We start from the raw sequence: 16,179 nt of genomic DNA on the forward strand, positions 1-16,179 counted from the left end.
GAAGGCTGTTTACCAAAAAGCTGTGATTACGTCTGCTTGAGCCGGTTCATTGTTCCCATCTGAATAATGCATCTGGGTCTCTCTGGCGGGGCTGTTTGTGTTTGTTTCCCCACGCACACCCAGAGCTGAAGACAAGGGTGGACCCAGGCGCCTCCACTGCAGCTTCGTCCCAGTGCCCATGGCGGTAGACAGCCTGGTCCAGTCCCAGGCTGGCCCATCCACCCCGTCTCCTTCTCTGCACTCGGTGCTCAGCCTGGATGACAGCAGCGGCCTCCCATCACCACGGAAACAGCCTCCGCCCAAGCCAAAGAGGGACCCCACCACGCGGCTGAGCGCCTCCTATGAGGCCGTGAGCGCCTGCCTGTGGGCTGTCACCAAGGACTCCTCCAATGAAGGTTAGCCTCGGGGAAGGGGGACCCCGACCCCCGTTGGGTTACTGATGCTTGATTTCCGGTCTTTGAGTGCGCCGCGGCAGTACTTTGCCCTAATGTATTTTTAGTACAATTAAATCTGTTGTTGGCTTGCCAGGGCCCCCCCCCCTTTCTTTTTAAATTTTTATTTATTGATTTTTGGCTGCGTTGGGTCTTCGTTGCTGCACGCGGGCTTTCTCTAGTTGTGGCGAGCGGGGGCTACTCTTCATTGCGGTGCACGGGCTTCTCATTGCGGTGGCTTCTCTTGTTGCGGAGCACGGGCTCTAGGCGCGCGGGCTCAGTAGTTGTGGCTTGCGGGCTCTAGGGCGCAGGCTTAGTAGTTGTGGCGCACGGGCTTAGCTGCTCCGTGGCATGTGGGATCTTCCTGGACCAGGGCTCGAACCTGTGTCCCCTGCGTTGGCAGGCAGATTCTTAACCACTGTGCCACCAGGGAAGCCCACCAGGGGCCCTTTAATCATTAAACATAAATAATATTAATTCTAATCTCTAAGCCTCTTAGGGAAAAGCTACTTATATATCATTTCCTTAACTCCTCTCCCGACTTCCACATTGAATGAGGAGCCTCAAACCAGAACAATTCAGAGAGTCGGTCGCTCGTCCACGTAAACTTTTGTGAATTAAAAAGCTAAAAAGATTCATCTGGCTTCCCTGTTATCACAACTTAATTAAAAATTAAGCCTGCTTTATCACCACACAGTAAAGTGAAACGATTCATGCAGAGGAGAATCATGACTCAGCAAAATTCAGTGAGTGAAACTTTGGGGACTAGACAACAAAGGTCTCTGCATCGGTGGTCTAGACGTATTTATGCAAAACCACAGTTTATTCTCAATTAATCCTCTCATAGATTAGTTCATGTGATATTATTGCTTAATTTTTAATTTTTAGAATTGTGAAAAGCAGAGGAAGTCCTTCTTTGCAGAACATTTACTAACTTCACAGATTTTACTTATCACCCATGAGTATGAGGTCCTATTCTAGGCCCAGGAAGGTACACAATAAATAAAACAAAGTTATCTTCCCCCATGGGGTTGGCATTCTAGTGGGGAAGACAGATGGTAAACACAATAAACAAATAAATACACGGAATAGTTTAACTGTTTTTTTTTTGTTTGTTTTGTTTTGTTTTTTGCGGGGCCTCTCACTGCTGTGGCCTCTCCCGTTTCCGAGCACAGGCTCCGGACGCGCAGGCTCAGCGGCCATGGCTCACGGGCCCAGCTGCTCCGCGGCATGTGGGATCCTCCCAGACCGGGGCACGAACCCGTGTCCCCTGCATTGGCAGACGGACTCTCAACCACTGCGCCACCAGGGAAGCCCCGAGTCAACACCTTTTATGCCCAGTCCTGTTCTTATTAACACGTGCCTTTCCTAGAGGTTTTCATCCAGTATATACGGTCATAGTGAAGAGAGGCCGGCCAGAGGGCTCGTTTTTCTTCTCTACCTTTGTGCCTGAAAAGCTGGAAGCAATTTTATGGGCCAGTAAATTTTAACACTCGTTTGCAAACTATTAACAAGCGAGAGCCAACTATTTGAAAGTGTGATTTTTAAAAGTTCGGGGTTGCTTTTTGCAAACAGAGACTAGGAAAGGAAGAACAGAGCCGCGACTTCTCTTCTTTGCAGGGAAGCTCCCAGCTGAGGGCTTTGCTGAAGAACTGAGTATCTAAACCCAATGTGACGGCTTTCTCCCCAACACAGGGACCCCTGGGTGGTGAAATAGCACAGGACAGGTTTTGGGGGGCAGCTCTAGGCGCCACCACTTACGCCTGGTGATGTGAGATGCATACCCAGCCTCCCTCAGACTCCAGCCACCCGCTCCTTAGAAATAACACCCGAGGAATCCGTATTTCTTAGAATTGCCGTACAGCTTCCCTTTGTAACAAAACACAGTTTATATGTATAGACACGAGAATGGTTCAGCTGTGTGGCTTCATTTGGAAATAGCGTTACATGTCATTCCCTTTTTTATTGTCTTGTTTATAAATTTATTCTAGAATAGCACTTGACACCCAGTAAGCACTCAGTAAATACTTATTGAACAAATAAATCAATAGAATAGAAAAATATTTCTTTGTGCTGCTTTCGTGAAAGCGGAACTAGCTTCTTATCAGTAAATCGAAATGAGCACAATTTGGCAAGTTTCAACATGTACCCTTGAGATTTGTCAGACTTTGTCAGCATTATTTTTAACAGAATCCCCTTTATAATATTTTTTTCTCTTACCTGAAATTTGATGAAAATTAGGTCCTCCGTGAACGCTGCCCTGAGAATGTGTGACGGGGCATAACAGGAGAACATAATTATGTTTCACAACTTATGGCTCATTTGTCCATTCAACACATGTTAATTCAGTGTATTCCACTCCCCCAGGGCCTTAGAGACCAGTGGGCTAGGAAAATGGGCAAACAAATTATGAGAGAGGCAGAGTAACAGCAAGGGCACCAAAGAGCACAGAGCAGGAGGGGCTAACCCTCACTGGGACCTGTGGAAGGGGTCGAGAAGGACATTTAAGAGGCCTTACACACGTGGAGGGCAGTCAGTGGGGAAAGATGGGCCGAGAGCAAAGGTAACAGACTCCTCCCTCAAAGAAATGACCTAGCAAGGTTGTAATCTATCGCAGCTCAGTAGAAGCCCTTCTTGTCCAGTTTGTAAGCTGGTTGCAAATCGATGCTGACCTCACTCAAGTATGCAACAGGCCCACCAGCCAGGGAACTGGCTTTATCTAGGCATCCTTCATGTCTTAGGTCCTGAGAAGGGCACACAGTTTGCTCTGAAACTGGGCAAAATCACACTGGAAGAGTTGGAAAACAGAGGATAACAACACACACAGATACAGGTATTTTCTCGATGAACGATCTTCTCATTTCTTTCTTCTCATAGATTTAACATGTAGGCATCTTATTCTCAGTGAGAATGGGGCCAAGTAACTTGTGTCTTGAGGCAGAGTCACCGACGTGCCTTAGCCAAAAACTCAAAGGGAAACTATTTTGTACAAGAAAATGTTTACCTCCTAACAGAATCTAAAAATGACACAAGTCCCTAGATCACTGCACAGTAACTCAGATAAGAGTCAAGTTTAAGAAAAAATGAGAGGGCTTGAGAATGTGGGATTTATCCCTTAAGTTACTGTTAGGACACTAAGACTTGCCCTTAAGGTGATCTGTAACCATGAAATGTCTCCCTGATCCCATCTCACTTTTATCCATAAATTCAAGGACTAAAAAAATGGTTAAGAAAACTCTTAATATAAATTCACTCTTAACAGCCCTTAAATCCTTATTTGCAAATGAACATTTAGCAAGGACTTGTGTGGACACACACACACACACACACACGCAAAGGAATAACCATAAAACCAAATTAGACTCTTAATTCTCTAACTGTGGTATTCTAATTTCACTTTATGAAGAATGAAGCTTTCCAGTTCCCGGCCCAGATATTCTAATTTGGTAGTTACAGACAAGGACAGGAACTGTGCTCTTTACATCCTCAGTAAAGCACCCCAGGTGATCTGATAGTGATGAACTGCAGACCACGCCCTACAGAACCCTGTTCTCTGACTCATGACTAATTTCTGGTTCTGTAGTAAAAATATGATGTTGATGGTAACAGCTGACACTTACAATTGTTTGTCATGTGACACGCACTATTCTAAGTATCTTCAAGCTTTAGAACTACCTGATGGGGTGGGACTGTCACTGTGACCCCTCTGTAGATGTGGATGTTGAGTCAGGGCAACAGTGGTGTATCCTGTCCCATGCTACACACCCAAGCAGTCAGCTTCCAGAGGCCAGTCTCTCAACTGCCTCCCGATAACCCATGCTACTTTTATTTATCATCGTTAATTCAAAAAAGCTTTTCTCTGCATCTAAAGCAAACCTTGAGGGAATATATCAGCTATCTATGGTTGCTTACCAACTCCTCCCAAACTTGGATATTTAAATAAAATGCGATTATTTTATTACTGTCTCAGGTTCTGGGTGTCAACGGGGCTCATCTGAGTGGCTGTCCCTCAAGGTCCCCCATGAAGCTGCATGTGGTGGCTGGAATCGCCTGTAAGCTGGTCACTTGCATGCCTGGTGCCCATAGATGTCTAAGGACTGGGACTGCTTGGCCAACTCTGTGTCTGGGTGGTCTCTCCACCCAGTTTGTGCAGCCTGGCAGCTTCAGGGTAGCTGGACTTCTTACGTGGACAATCAGTGTGTCCCCGGCGCCTGCTCCAGGAAAGAGAACGCCGGGCGGTCACTCTCTTACCTTTGACGAGCAGCCTTGGAAGCCACACAGCGTCACTTCCGCCACTGCCACCAGACAGTCTCAGAGGCGCATCCAGGTTGAGGAAGGTGAAATAGACTCTAACTCTTGATAAGACTGGGAAAACTACTGTGGCCAATTTTTGGAAAATACAGGCTGCCTTAATCCATCCTCTGGATCAAACAATTCACATCCCTCCCACATGCAAGAGGCACTCATCCCTCTCCCATGCTCCCCAGAGCCTTATCCCATCATCACATCGGGCTCAGGTCCAAGCCCCAAATCCCATCATCTAAGTCAGGTCCAGGTATCCTGGCTGCTCAGGTAAGGCTCCTTAGGTGGGCAGCTCCTCCAGGACTGTCCCTAACTATCGAAGGCAAGCTGCCTATTCTCCACACAACTAACATGTTGCTTGTGCCTGGGTTAGGATTTAGTCCTGGTGCCCGGAAATTATTTTCCATGGCCATTAGGTCCGTGCTACAGAATCTGGGCTCACCTTTGGATGTTATTTCCTCGTCCACAAGAGGTGACACGTTTGGGGCCGGTCGTTTTCTCAGCCTGATTCCTGCTCATAAACTTTTGAAGCACCAGAGCCTCTTTATTTTGTATTGATCGTACCTCTTTCAACGCAGCTGATACAGTTCCTTTAAAAGCTTTGCGAGTTTCCTGTGAATCAATTTATAATCTACCCCTTTAGTCAAAAGCCACATCCACAAATCTCCTTGAGATAATCTCCTCTTGACTTTTTCTTTTCTGCAAGATTTCTGTGGGGCAGTACTCTTGATATCCTTAGAAGTCCTGTGGTTTTGTTTCTTTGAAAAGGTCCAGTGAAGCACCACCTGACATCTTTCTGAGGTCTTAATAAAGGGGTTCATAGTCATGACCTCGGCTTCAGCGTTAGATCCTGTTTTCCTGAAAATGCCCCAGATTCAATCTCTGCTTACAAGTCATTTCTTAACTTCGGAGTTATTTACTATCCTGATGGCCCAGTGAGAAACTATTTTATTTTCAAACTCAGAAAGCCCAGGCTCCTTTATAGATAATCGTTTGTTCTTTCTGTAGCTTATCTCTTTACCCTCATTTTCCTGCAGGAAAGTAGAAGAATCCAGGAGGCTGCTTGTACACTTGGTCTAAAGATCTCCCTCCCTAGATCATCCAGTGCCTTAAGTGTGTTGTCTGGTTTCCGCAGTACCGCAGGTGACAGTGTTGCTAAACTTTCCACAAAGGTATAAAAAGGGTTATGTTTCCCTCGGCGTCCAGCATATTTCTTACTTTCCTTTAAACATCACCAGGAGCTTTCCTGGGCGTCACGCTTCTGCTAACAGTCTCTTCAAGACCTCTCCTCCTTCCCTGGTGGTGCAGTGGCTAAGACTCCACGCTCCCAATGCAGGGAGCCCGGGTTCGATCCCTGGTCGTGGAACTGGATCCCAACATGCCGCAACTAAGAAGTCCGCCTGCTACAACTAAACATGCCACGACGAAGATCCCGCCTGCCTCAACTAAGACCCGGCACAGCCAAAATAAGTAAATGAGTAAATAAATAGATAAATATTAAAAAACAAAAAACAACAAACTCCTCCAGTTTCCCAAGGCTACTGCCAGGCTTTTACAGTTTGGGTTTTTTGGCTTTATGGCGGCATTCCACTTCCAGTACCAATGTCTGTATTAGTTGTCCATTGCTATCTAACAAACCTCTCCAAAATTTAGTAGCTTAAAATGACAAAGGTTTTATCATCCTCTCTCTCTGTCTCTCTCCTTCTCCCTCCCCCTCCCTCTCTCTGTCTCCCTCCCCCTCCCTCTCTCTGTCTCCCTCTCTCCCCATTCTACTAGTTGGGTATCAGCTAAGCTATTCTCATGCGAACTCTCTCACAGCTGTGGTCAGACAGCGGCTGGGCCTGGGATGGTCCGCAGGCTCAGTTCATTACATTTCTGGTGTCTGGGCTGGGGAAACCTGGACAGCTGAGGGCTGGAGCAGATGGGGTCCTCTGGCATCTCTCTCACCTCTGTGTGGCCTCTCCACATGTTCTCCACAGCATGGGTGCTTCAGAGTAAGCAGTCTTCTCACATAGAGATCAGGGCCACCAAGAGATGTGTCCCGAGAGAGGAAGAGCAGGCCAGAAGCTGCACTGCCCCTGACCCAGCCTCAGCAGGCAGGCGGCCTTGCTTTTGCCATGTTCTACTCATGGGGCGGTCACAGAGGTCCTTCCAGCTTCAAGGTTCTAGAAGAGCACGAAGGACTAAAAATATTGTTGAAGCCAGTTTTGTAAAATGCAAGCTGCCACAAGTCCTTTAAATTATTCAGATCTTCAGAACAACTCTGTAATACTAATGTTAAAATTTTGTCTGGTTCATTAACTTTCTAGGAGAAGCTTATGCGTTGCTGTGTTTTAGTACATCGAAGGCCTTTGCGATAATGCTCATTAATTACAGAATTGTGCATTTGGGATATTTTCTACTCTTAAAAGTTGGCTGCTTTGGTGAACCCTGTACAATACTGGCCTTCAAAGATATCCATTGAGTTAGAAAATTAACTTTGTTCTTTTCCATTCCCATCTGGATGTCTCCCATTTGTTTCATGTTTGCGAAGCACTTTACATACATTGAGCTAAGCCCTTTACATGCATTATTTTATTCCTCTGAGATGATTAGTGATATCACCATTCTAGGCATGACTATACTGAAGCCCAGAGAGATGTGACCAAGACCTCTTTTAAAATTATAATTTGCACCGATGCCACCACGCAAACACACACACACACACACACACACACACACACACACACACACAGACCCAATTCTGTGACGATTATGGCCTGTAGTTTCCCACCTCATAGCATGTATCATGTTCTAACATGCTATGGAATTAACTCATTTGTTTTATTTACTTTTTTTATTGTCTGACTTTACCCAGGAGGGCAGAGGAAGGAAGGGGACAATTACTGTATATTCACTAATGTGTCTCTGAATAAATACTGGTTAAATGCACGACTAAATGAATGATAGCATGAAAGGGTGGTCATGCTGGGGTTTGAATCCAAGCCCAGCTGACTCCAAAGCCTTTAATTTTAACCCTAAAAGTGGAGTTGTCACTCCGAAAGTGGAGACGGACACTCTCATATATGCAGTCATAATGAGAGAAAAGCCTGGCTGCCTTAAAACTCAGGAACTCAGCAAAATTAGATGTGCTTATTCAGATCAAGAATTCCTACAGATTAGCAAAGCACCAAATTGGTAAAATAGTTCAAGATATTTGAGAAGTTTTGATATTTTAGTAAAACTGTGTGTAATTTTCTAAAATTAACATCTTGGCTCCAGAGAAATTATATTTAATAAAATCTATAATTTACAGTAAAAAACATTAGAAAAATAAGTCTTTTAGAATTTTTTAACTTAAACTTTAATAAATGTTTTGAGTCATATTTAAGTAGTTTTTCTGCCTCTTTAAAAATTAGTTCTCGCTAATATTATACTCTTGTTTTTCTAAATATCTTCCTTCTTTTCAATTTACGAAGTTGCCACTGAAGTTCTTAGAGAAATACAACACTCTTGATTTCCCTGTTAAGTGTGTTAGGATTCAGATATATTAATTAACTGTAAAACAAGCCCTTGGCATCATTTTAACAACGTTCTTTTTAGGAAAATAATCTTTCCATGCATGTAGTTGTTTTCAGTGGTGTTCTGTCATGTTCGTTTTAGACCATTTAAATAATCCAGCTTAGGTATTTCCTACAGGAAACACTCACAGGGCACCAACTCGCTAATTTGCTGGTTCTCTCCAGGCCCCTATTTTCTCTTCTCTAAAAGCCATGAGGAGCAGTTCAGCCAGTACTTAGTCCACACGTGTATCAGGCCCTCAGAACCCAGGCGTAAGCAGGTGCCAGTGCAGATGGAAGGCGCCCACCCCGCTGCATCCCAGCCCTTCCCGCTGCAGGCGGCTGGCAATCCTGGGCCTCCTTACCGGCCACCTTACCTCTTCCTTGACTGGTGGCAGTTGTCCTCCCCCTCCGAGATCAAAAACTGGCTTTTCCCCTTGGCAGTCGTGTGAAGTGCAGGGAGACACGGACCCAGGAGGGTGGGGAGATGGGGAAGCTGAGGTTGAAGAGAACCAGACCCTGGAGCGGGGAGCGAACTGGACCCTGGAGGGTGGAGGGACCCGGACCCCCGCAGCGGGGGAGCGACCTGGACCCTGGAGGGTGGAGGGACCCAGACCCCGCGGGGGGGGGGGGGAGGGGAGAACTGGACCCTGGAGGATGGAGGCCGGGTCCTCGCCAGTCGCGGCGCCGGGGCAGCTCCGCGCGCTGCGCGAGGCTCGGGCCGGGTCCCCCGCTAACACTGCCGCCCCTTCTCCGCCCTCGCCCAGTTCTCAGCCGGCCCCGGCCGCACAGCGACGACTACAGCGCCGTGAAGAAGATGCCGCCTCGGAAGCCCACGCGGAGCCCGCACACCAAGCTCAGCGGCTCCTCGGAGGAGATCTCGGGCGCCAGGCCGGGGGCGGCGGGGGCCGGCGGTGCGCGGCGCAGGGCGAGCGGCCCGCAGCGCGCCCCGGGGATCCCCGCGCCGCCCGCGCCCCCGGAGCCCGAGCCCGTGTACATCGAGATGCTGGGCCGCGCCGGCAGCCCCGAGCCGGCGGAGGCCGTGTACGAGGAGATGAAGTACTGGGCGCCCCCCGAGGGCGGCGGCCTGGGGGCCGGCGTCTCGGCGTCCGCCTCGCCCCCTCCGCCGCGCGACGGCCGCAGCCCCCTCCCCTCGGAGGACGGCGACGCCGGCGGGCCCTGCCGGGACGCGTGCGACATCCCCGCGCCCTTCCCCGACCTGCTGCCGCACCGGCCCCCCCTCCTCGTGTTCCCCCCGACGCCGGTCACCTGCTCCCCGGCGTCCGACGAGTCGCCCTTGACGCCCCTGGAGGTGAAGAGGCTGCCGGTCCTGGAGACCAGCCTCAGGTACCCCGTGCAGCCCGAGGGCGCCGGCCCCCCGTCCCCGCAGCACCCCAAAGCCCCAGAGGGCGACGGCGACCGGCCCGCGTTCGCCGGGCCGCACGGAGCCTCCCGTCCCCCCACGCCCGCCGCCGCCCCCCGGCCGCCCGCGCACTTCACCTCCGCGGCCGAGCCCGGCGCGGGGAGGCCGGCGGAGCCGCCCCGGGGCCCCCCGAGGCCCACCTCGGCCCCCGCGGGCGCGCCCTGCAGCCCCGGCCTCAGGAGCCCGCACCCCCCCGGGAAGGCGGCCCGGGCCGAGCCCCGGAAGGCCGCCCCCGGCGCCCCCTCTCCGGCCGCCTACAGCCCCCCGAACTGCAGGCCTGTGGGCAGCCCCCTGGACGAGCTGGCCAGCCTCTTCAGCTCGGGAAGGAGCGTGCTCCGGAGGTCGGCGGCGGGCCGGAGGATCCGAGAAGCCGAAGGTGAATTTCGCACACGGAGGTAGAGGCGTAGCTGCAGACGCGGATGTGTGCCGATGTGCCGCAGATACGGTTTAAGGAATGCTTGAGGTCATTGCGGGGTCGTTCAGAGCAGGTACCAACTTAAAAACAAACATCTTATGCAACCAATATGGCCGTGTAGGTAAGAATGAATCTTTCCGTCTCGTAGGTAAAAGTTCACGATACAACAGCCCACAGCGCTAAAACTGGGTTTAATACACCCTCGTGACTTGAGAAGTATTAGAGCAGGACTCGGCTTGAGCCGCTGATTTCCGTTTCCTGATAATATTCACTTGAAACATGGAAGGGGCACTTTTGTCACATTATGCCAAGATGCCCCTTTGGTTTACAGCTCACGGCTAACCTGAGTGTCCTCCAACCTGCTGTCCATCTCACTTCCACTCCCGGCATCTGGGACGGTTACCTGTTCAGTTACTCTCTTACACTCGCTCAGTACCACTTGCGCTATGTTGTTCTGAATGAATGATTTTTGTGCTGTTCCTTTGCCACCCAAGGAAAATTTTAACTCAGTTCTGTTATATCTGCATCTTCTCATTGAGCAGCTCTGTCTCATAACTAGTTAGCTGTTGACAGACCAGTCAAGTGAGCTCAGGGCTAAGCTGCGGCAGCCAGAGGCTGTTGCCTGTATTAAAAAGTATTTATTTTGTGTCCATATAAAAGCAGAAGCAAAGCAAAAAAAAAAAAAAAAAAAGCCAAAAACACAAAAAGCCCTCATTAAGAATTTGTTGCTAATCTCTTGTAAGTAGCTCACCATGTGCTAATTCATTCAGACGAGGTTGCCTTTGAGCCAGAGGCGCCATTTGGGCACAGATTCTCTTAATAATCACAGAGAATGTAGTCATCTTCCAAAAAACATCTTTTTATACAGAACCAAAATATTTTCCAATGTGCTGTATTTGGGAGGGGAATTACGTGAATACAAAGCATCTTCTCTTTAAGGAAATTGTAGCAGGTCCCTCGACCATGATGCCATTAACCCGAATGTAGATGGCAACTACTAGCCTCCCCACTTTACAGAGATGGGAAACTTCAAGGTCAGGAGGTTAAACACCTTCCTTAAGGTCAGGTGGTAGGACTGGAAATAAAAGCTTATGATGTGACGTTTTATGTACACGTTAACCTGCTCTTTCACCTAAAGAAAATACATAAATATATTGGCTTTCATCATTTGATTAGGTCCAAAATCTCTAGAAAATCTAGAAAACATTATCAATAAGTGAAAAGTAGGTCAAGACTAAGAACACTTAGCAAATGAGTGAATAACCTAACCCCCATTTATTCTTTTTTTTTTTTTTTTTTTTTTTTGCGGTACGCGGGCCTCTCACTGTTGTGGCCTCTCCCGTTGCGGAGCACAGGCTCCGGACGCGCAGGCTCAGCGGCCATGGCTCACGGGCCCAGCCACTCCGCGGTATGTGGGATCTTCCCGGACCGGGACACGAGCCCGCGTTCCCCGCATCGGCAGGCAGACTCTCAACCACTGCGCCACCAGGGAAGCCCCCCCCCCCATTTATTCTTCAGTCAGATAAGCTAATTGTTTTTTTAGCTAACAATTTCTTCTTAATTACAGGCCATTAGTAAATGAAATTGTCCTTGTAAGTAGGAGATGGCTTGAATTTCATAAGTCATATGTTTCATTCCAAGGAACAAAATGGACTCTAGGAGAAAAGCCTTAAATGAACAAATTACTATTTGCTTTCGGAACTAAAAGTTTATTAAAACCAAATTTTACTATAGATGGGAATTGGATGAATTCTTCTCGACTGTATTCAAGGAAGTGAAATTAATGACTTTGTAGACGGCCGTCATCATTTGGAAATCCCTAAGTCTAGGACTTGAGGGGAGGATTCCAGTGAAGCCTCCAGGCAGGGTGCGTGGATGTGCTAATATTTACCCTTGGTAACATTAACCGGTATTTGGGAACATGTATCAGAACCTCAAGTACAACATTGTTAGTGCAACTCTAAAATTGTAAAATATCTATTTTTCTACTGTGGGCTTTTACAAAACACTCTTTATTTTGAAAAGATTGTCTTGAGCCACTTACGACTTTCTCATAAATATATGAATTGGCAGCTTCCGCCCCAGCACAGTGGCTGTAATAACAGGAAGCTGCAGTAGGAGATGGCTCGTCCCCTCGCCCCAGATGACAGGAGTCCAACGGTGCAGCTGAGACCGGTGTGATTCCCGAGGGTCCACGATGTAGGAAACACGTTGACCAGCGTGCAGGACGTGTCCTCCTGGGATCGTACAGGCTGTTCTTTTAGGATGTCAAAGGGGCTTAAAGAGAAGACTTGGAAGAAAAAATAGTCTTGATGCTGGAGCTAATCACTGGAGCTGCTTATATGATTATTAGGGTTTACATCATGTGATCCTGGAGCCAGTAATCCGTCGTCTTCTGAATGAATCGCATGGCTGGTATTCGTGATTTACTGGAGTCCTGGGACTTCTCCCCTTTAAGATTTTAAATCTTCTTCTTTACCCTTTTTATATTTCAACATATTCTTCTCTTCACCTGAAATAGCTTCCTTACCAAATAATCCAGTGGGCGGCTAATTCCGCCTCAATGCACCTGAATTAATTACAGCTCATTTCTTGGACCGTTGTGATATGGGGAGACTGCACTGCAGATTTGCAGAAGGGTTCAAAATATTCCCCTCGCTTCCTTAGAAAGTGACCTTGAAGAGATTAAACTGCTCCTTATTACCCTGCTAAAGGTATTTCCAGTTAAAATATAAAGGATGGTGAGTTGCGTATAGAAAAGGAGGTCCTTTGCTGTTTAATTCTACAATGTCACGACTCCATAGACTTAATATCCATGTGGGATTTTATAAATATCATGTCCCTCAAAACAGTTCATTTTCTATAGACTCTTGGATATTCAATTTGAGGTACACAGGTCACAGAAATTCTAAGAGTCCGGGATGCAGGTATAGACAAAATGTGATTGTGCAGGTGACAGATGTGACTGCAGTCTGGGAGGGATAGTATCAGCAGCAAGTAGCTGCAGTGCTTACTATGCTCCAGGCATTGTTTTAATAACCTGTTTAGTTCTCACAAGACTAAAATGTATCTGCTGTTAGCATCCCCATTCTACAGATGGGAAAACTAAGGCACAGAGATTAAACTTTCTCAAAGTCTTCCTCCTTTGAGAGAAACAGCCTGACTTGAATGCAGTGATTCTGGCTCCAGGGGCATTTGTCTTGGCTACCTGCCCAGGACTGCAGAGGAAAAAAAAAACCCCAAAAAACAGAGGATAAGCCTTTAAAAATTCATATTTGCTCACCTGAGGTGCAACAACTAAGAGTCCTACAGTTTGGACGAAGAAAACGGTTTCATAAAGTCAAAAATTCCAAACATGTACTTTACAGATCGCGGATGTAAACAATTGTGGAATACCCACTAGGCCCTTAAAATGAAGAATGACTAAATGTTTAATTGTCTGTGACTTTCTGGTTATCCCATTCATTCACAAGGTGTTTTTCATCTGATGCCATAATATGATTAATATTATTATGCTAATTATTTATAGTTGCCTAGTTTCAAAAATTATGAGACCTCATTCAAATGCAGGGGCAGAGTCATTGGCTTCTTGGGGCCACGAGGGTGCGCCATCGTTCCAGATGGCTTCGTGGCAGCTGGGTGTTTATCTAGAGCATGCAGTAAAGTGAGCATGTTATTCTGTACCCGTTGAAAAAGATCAGATGATAGGGCTTTGACAACAACGCAGTACACCTCAGAAATCTGGAGAAGAATGTGGAGGAGTCTGAGTTGCAGAATATTCTGTGAAAAAACATTACTTTGTTACTTTCTGATACTGTGCATCCTTAGTTTATATGATATAAATAGGTAGTTAAAAATTATATTGACAACCAAAAATATAGAGAGACAATATTTCTTCGCATATAATAGGTGTTCATTAAATACATTTGATGAAAACCTACCTAAAGAAGAAAAAGCAGTTTTACACATAAGTATATTCGTTAAACCTGGCCCTTGTGGCGTTTTTACACATAAGAACCACTGAAGCCAAATGGTAATTACTCTTGATTTCAAATATTTCATTTCATTGCATAAACACTCCAAGTAAGAGTACTTTGAGTTTTTACCTCAAAATATTATTTAAATGAATTTTTTACAGCATGTTACTTGATTCCATAGGGCCATTTATTTTCCAAAGAATTATTTTTAAAGTCGGCTTTATGGAAAATTGCAAACATACAAAAGTAGAGAATAGATGAATGAACTCTCTCTGTGGCCAGTCTTAGCTCATCTCCAGTTTTCTCCACCATCAATGGATTATTTGGAAGTATGTCCCAAGGTCAAATCAATTTACTAATAAATATTTATAAACCTTTTATTAGAAAAGTCCTTTAGAAAAACAAAAGGTTTATTCTTAAGTCACTTTAATTAGTACAGACCAGTCAATCCTTCTGAGCCCATGAATGTGAGATGGTTGCTCAGGACAGAAGCCGCCTCCGGATGCTGGAGACTCGTTTTTCATGATACAACCAAAATAATTCTCAGGAGTTAGCTTTCCACCAAAACAACACCGGCCTGCGAGATCTTCCACAGGTTCTTTGAGCGCAGCTGTGCAGACAACTTTTCTGCTACGACAACAAGCGTGGATTTCTAAATATCGCATCCAAACAGAACTAAGTATGAAAGATCCAGGTCCCAAAAGACATACGGTTGCATCTTAAATCAACATGGTGTGAGGTTTTGACGCCTCACTGCCAAATTAAGTACAATTACCTATGCGTTGTTCAGCCACAAGAAGATGCCTTAAAATCAGTGAGCTATCACAGAATTACAGGCAGAAACCTCTGACCTGCTCAAGGACAGTGTTGGTAAATTGTCATTCTCTGCTCCTGGCGTTTGAGACAGAAGTTTCGACACCATCTTCATTTCATCTGTGATGCGTTGTAATGAAATTACGGCATACGGAATTGGTCCTCCTCGTGCAGATGTCTAGGTCCCATCATGGGATGCAGGGCTTGACATCCCGGAGGCTTCTTGCCTCCATGCAGCCTCTACTAGCAGTTTATCCGTGCCGAGCTGTTAATCTTTCTCGCTCCCCAGCTGCTTTGCTTCCTCTCCATGGTGATTTATTTGTGAGCGGTGGTGGCCTGAGGCTTCATGAAAATTATGAAGGGCGTGGAGAGCAAGCACATAGTTTACTGATGTGTAGTTGAGCGCACTCCTGCCTCTCATAAAGGTCTCCCTCCTGTGAAAGGAAGGAATTCCGCGGCCTTCTGGAACCATTTTAAATCAACCCTAAGTGTCCCTCGTTTTCCAAATGAGTAAGTCCTCCGGGAAGATGAGCTTCACATCCCCAGAGAAGCAAGCTGTCCATTTATCATCTATCAGGCGAGGATGAGCTATAGAAATGGCCCCCCCTCCCGTATCGGTGAACCTGAGCAGGCACAGAAGGAGAGTAGGTCTCTCTGTGAGAAAAGGACGTTTTCACCCAGTTCCTGGCCCTGCTGCAGTAAAGGAGAGTATCTGTGTTTGGGACTGGCAACCGGACATTGCAGTGTCTCTAATTCCCCAGATGTCCAATAGAAATAATACTTTGTCTATCTCCGCTTGGAAATGAGCTTTGATCAGTAGCCAAACATACCTATGTTAAGAGCACAAAGCTCCTTGTCTTCTATGTTAAATTGGACAGTTGAAAAAATGCCTAATATTGGTTGTGAATGTGGTGACATTTCTCTCCCAGTTTACGGCACCTTCTCTCTCTAAATGCCCAAGAATTCACACAGGGAAATGGTGCAACCAGGGGCCCATAAACAGGACTTGTATTAACTTGTAGAGCTAATTCCCTTGTAGTCATCATTAATGTGAGCACGGGGCTTGCCACAGGGAATCCAAAGTAGAGAGAAAGAAATCCGTGCGCCCTGCCCTGTCCCGGCAGTGCAGGTGGCAGGGGGGTCCACCCCATTTCAGTGAGAGGCTTTACGTGGAGGCTATAAACCACGAGTGGGTCTGTGACTGAACCCCCAAGTGGCCCGTGAACCCCAGGGGTTTGTTTGTACCTCGTTTAGCGAGAGGTTGCACAGATTTCATCAC

General features: G+C 46.9%; 1 protein-coding gene across 7 annotated transcripts in view; it reads left to right on the plus strand.

The window, feature by feature from the left end:
- MYO16 (myosin XVI) overlaps positions 1-16,179 on the plus strand; it is a 530,294-nt gene that overhangs the window by 464,423 nt on the left and 49,692 nt on the right. For 6 of the 7 annotated variants that reach the window (XM_059995825.1, XM_059995821.1, XM_059995826.1 and 3 more), the window contains 2 exons: positions 124-395; positions 9,040-10,071. In XM_059995825.1, coding sequence (XP_059851808.1) covers positions 124-395; positions 9,040-10,071 — 1,304 coding nt within the window. The remainder of the gene's footprint in view (positions 1-123; positions 396-9,039; positions 10,072-16,179) is intronic. The other variant, XM_059995827.1, reaches the window with a different exon arrangement.

This window comes from Delphinus delphis, chromosome 18 (assembly GCF_949987515.2).
Source record: "Delphinus delphis chromosome 18, mDelDel1.2, whole genome shotgun sequence".
Taxonomy (NCBI): Eukaryota; Metazoa; Chordata; class Mammalia; order Artiodactyla; family Delphinidae; genus Delphinus; species Delphinus delphis.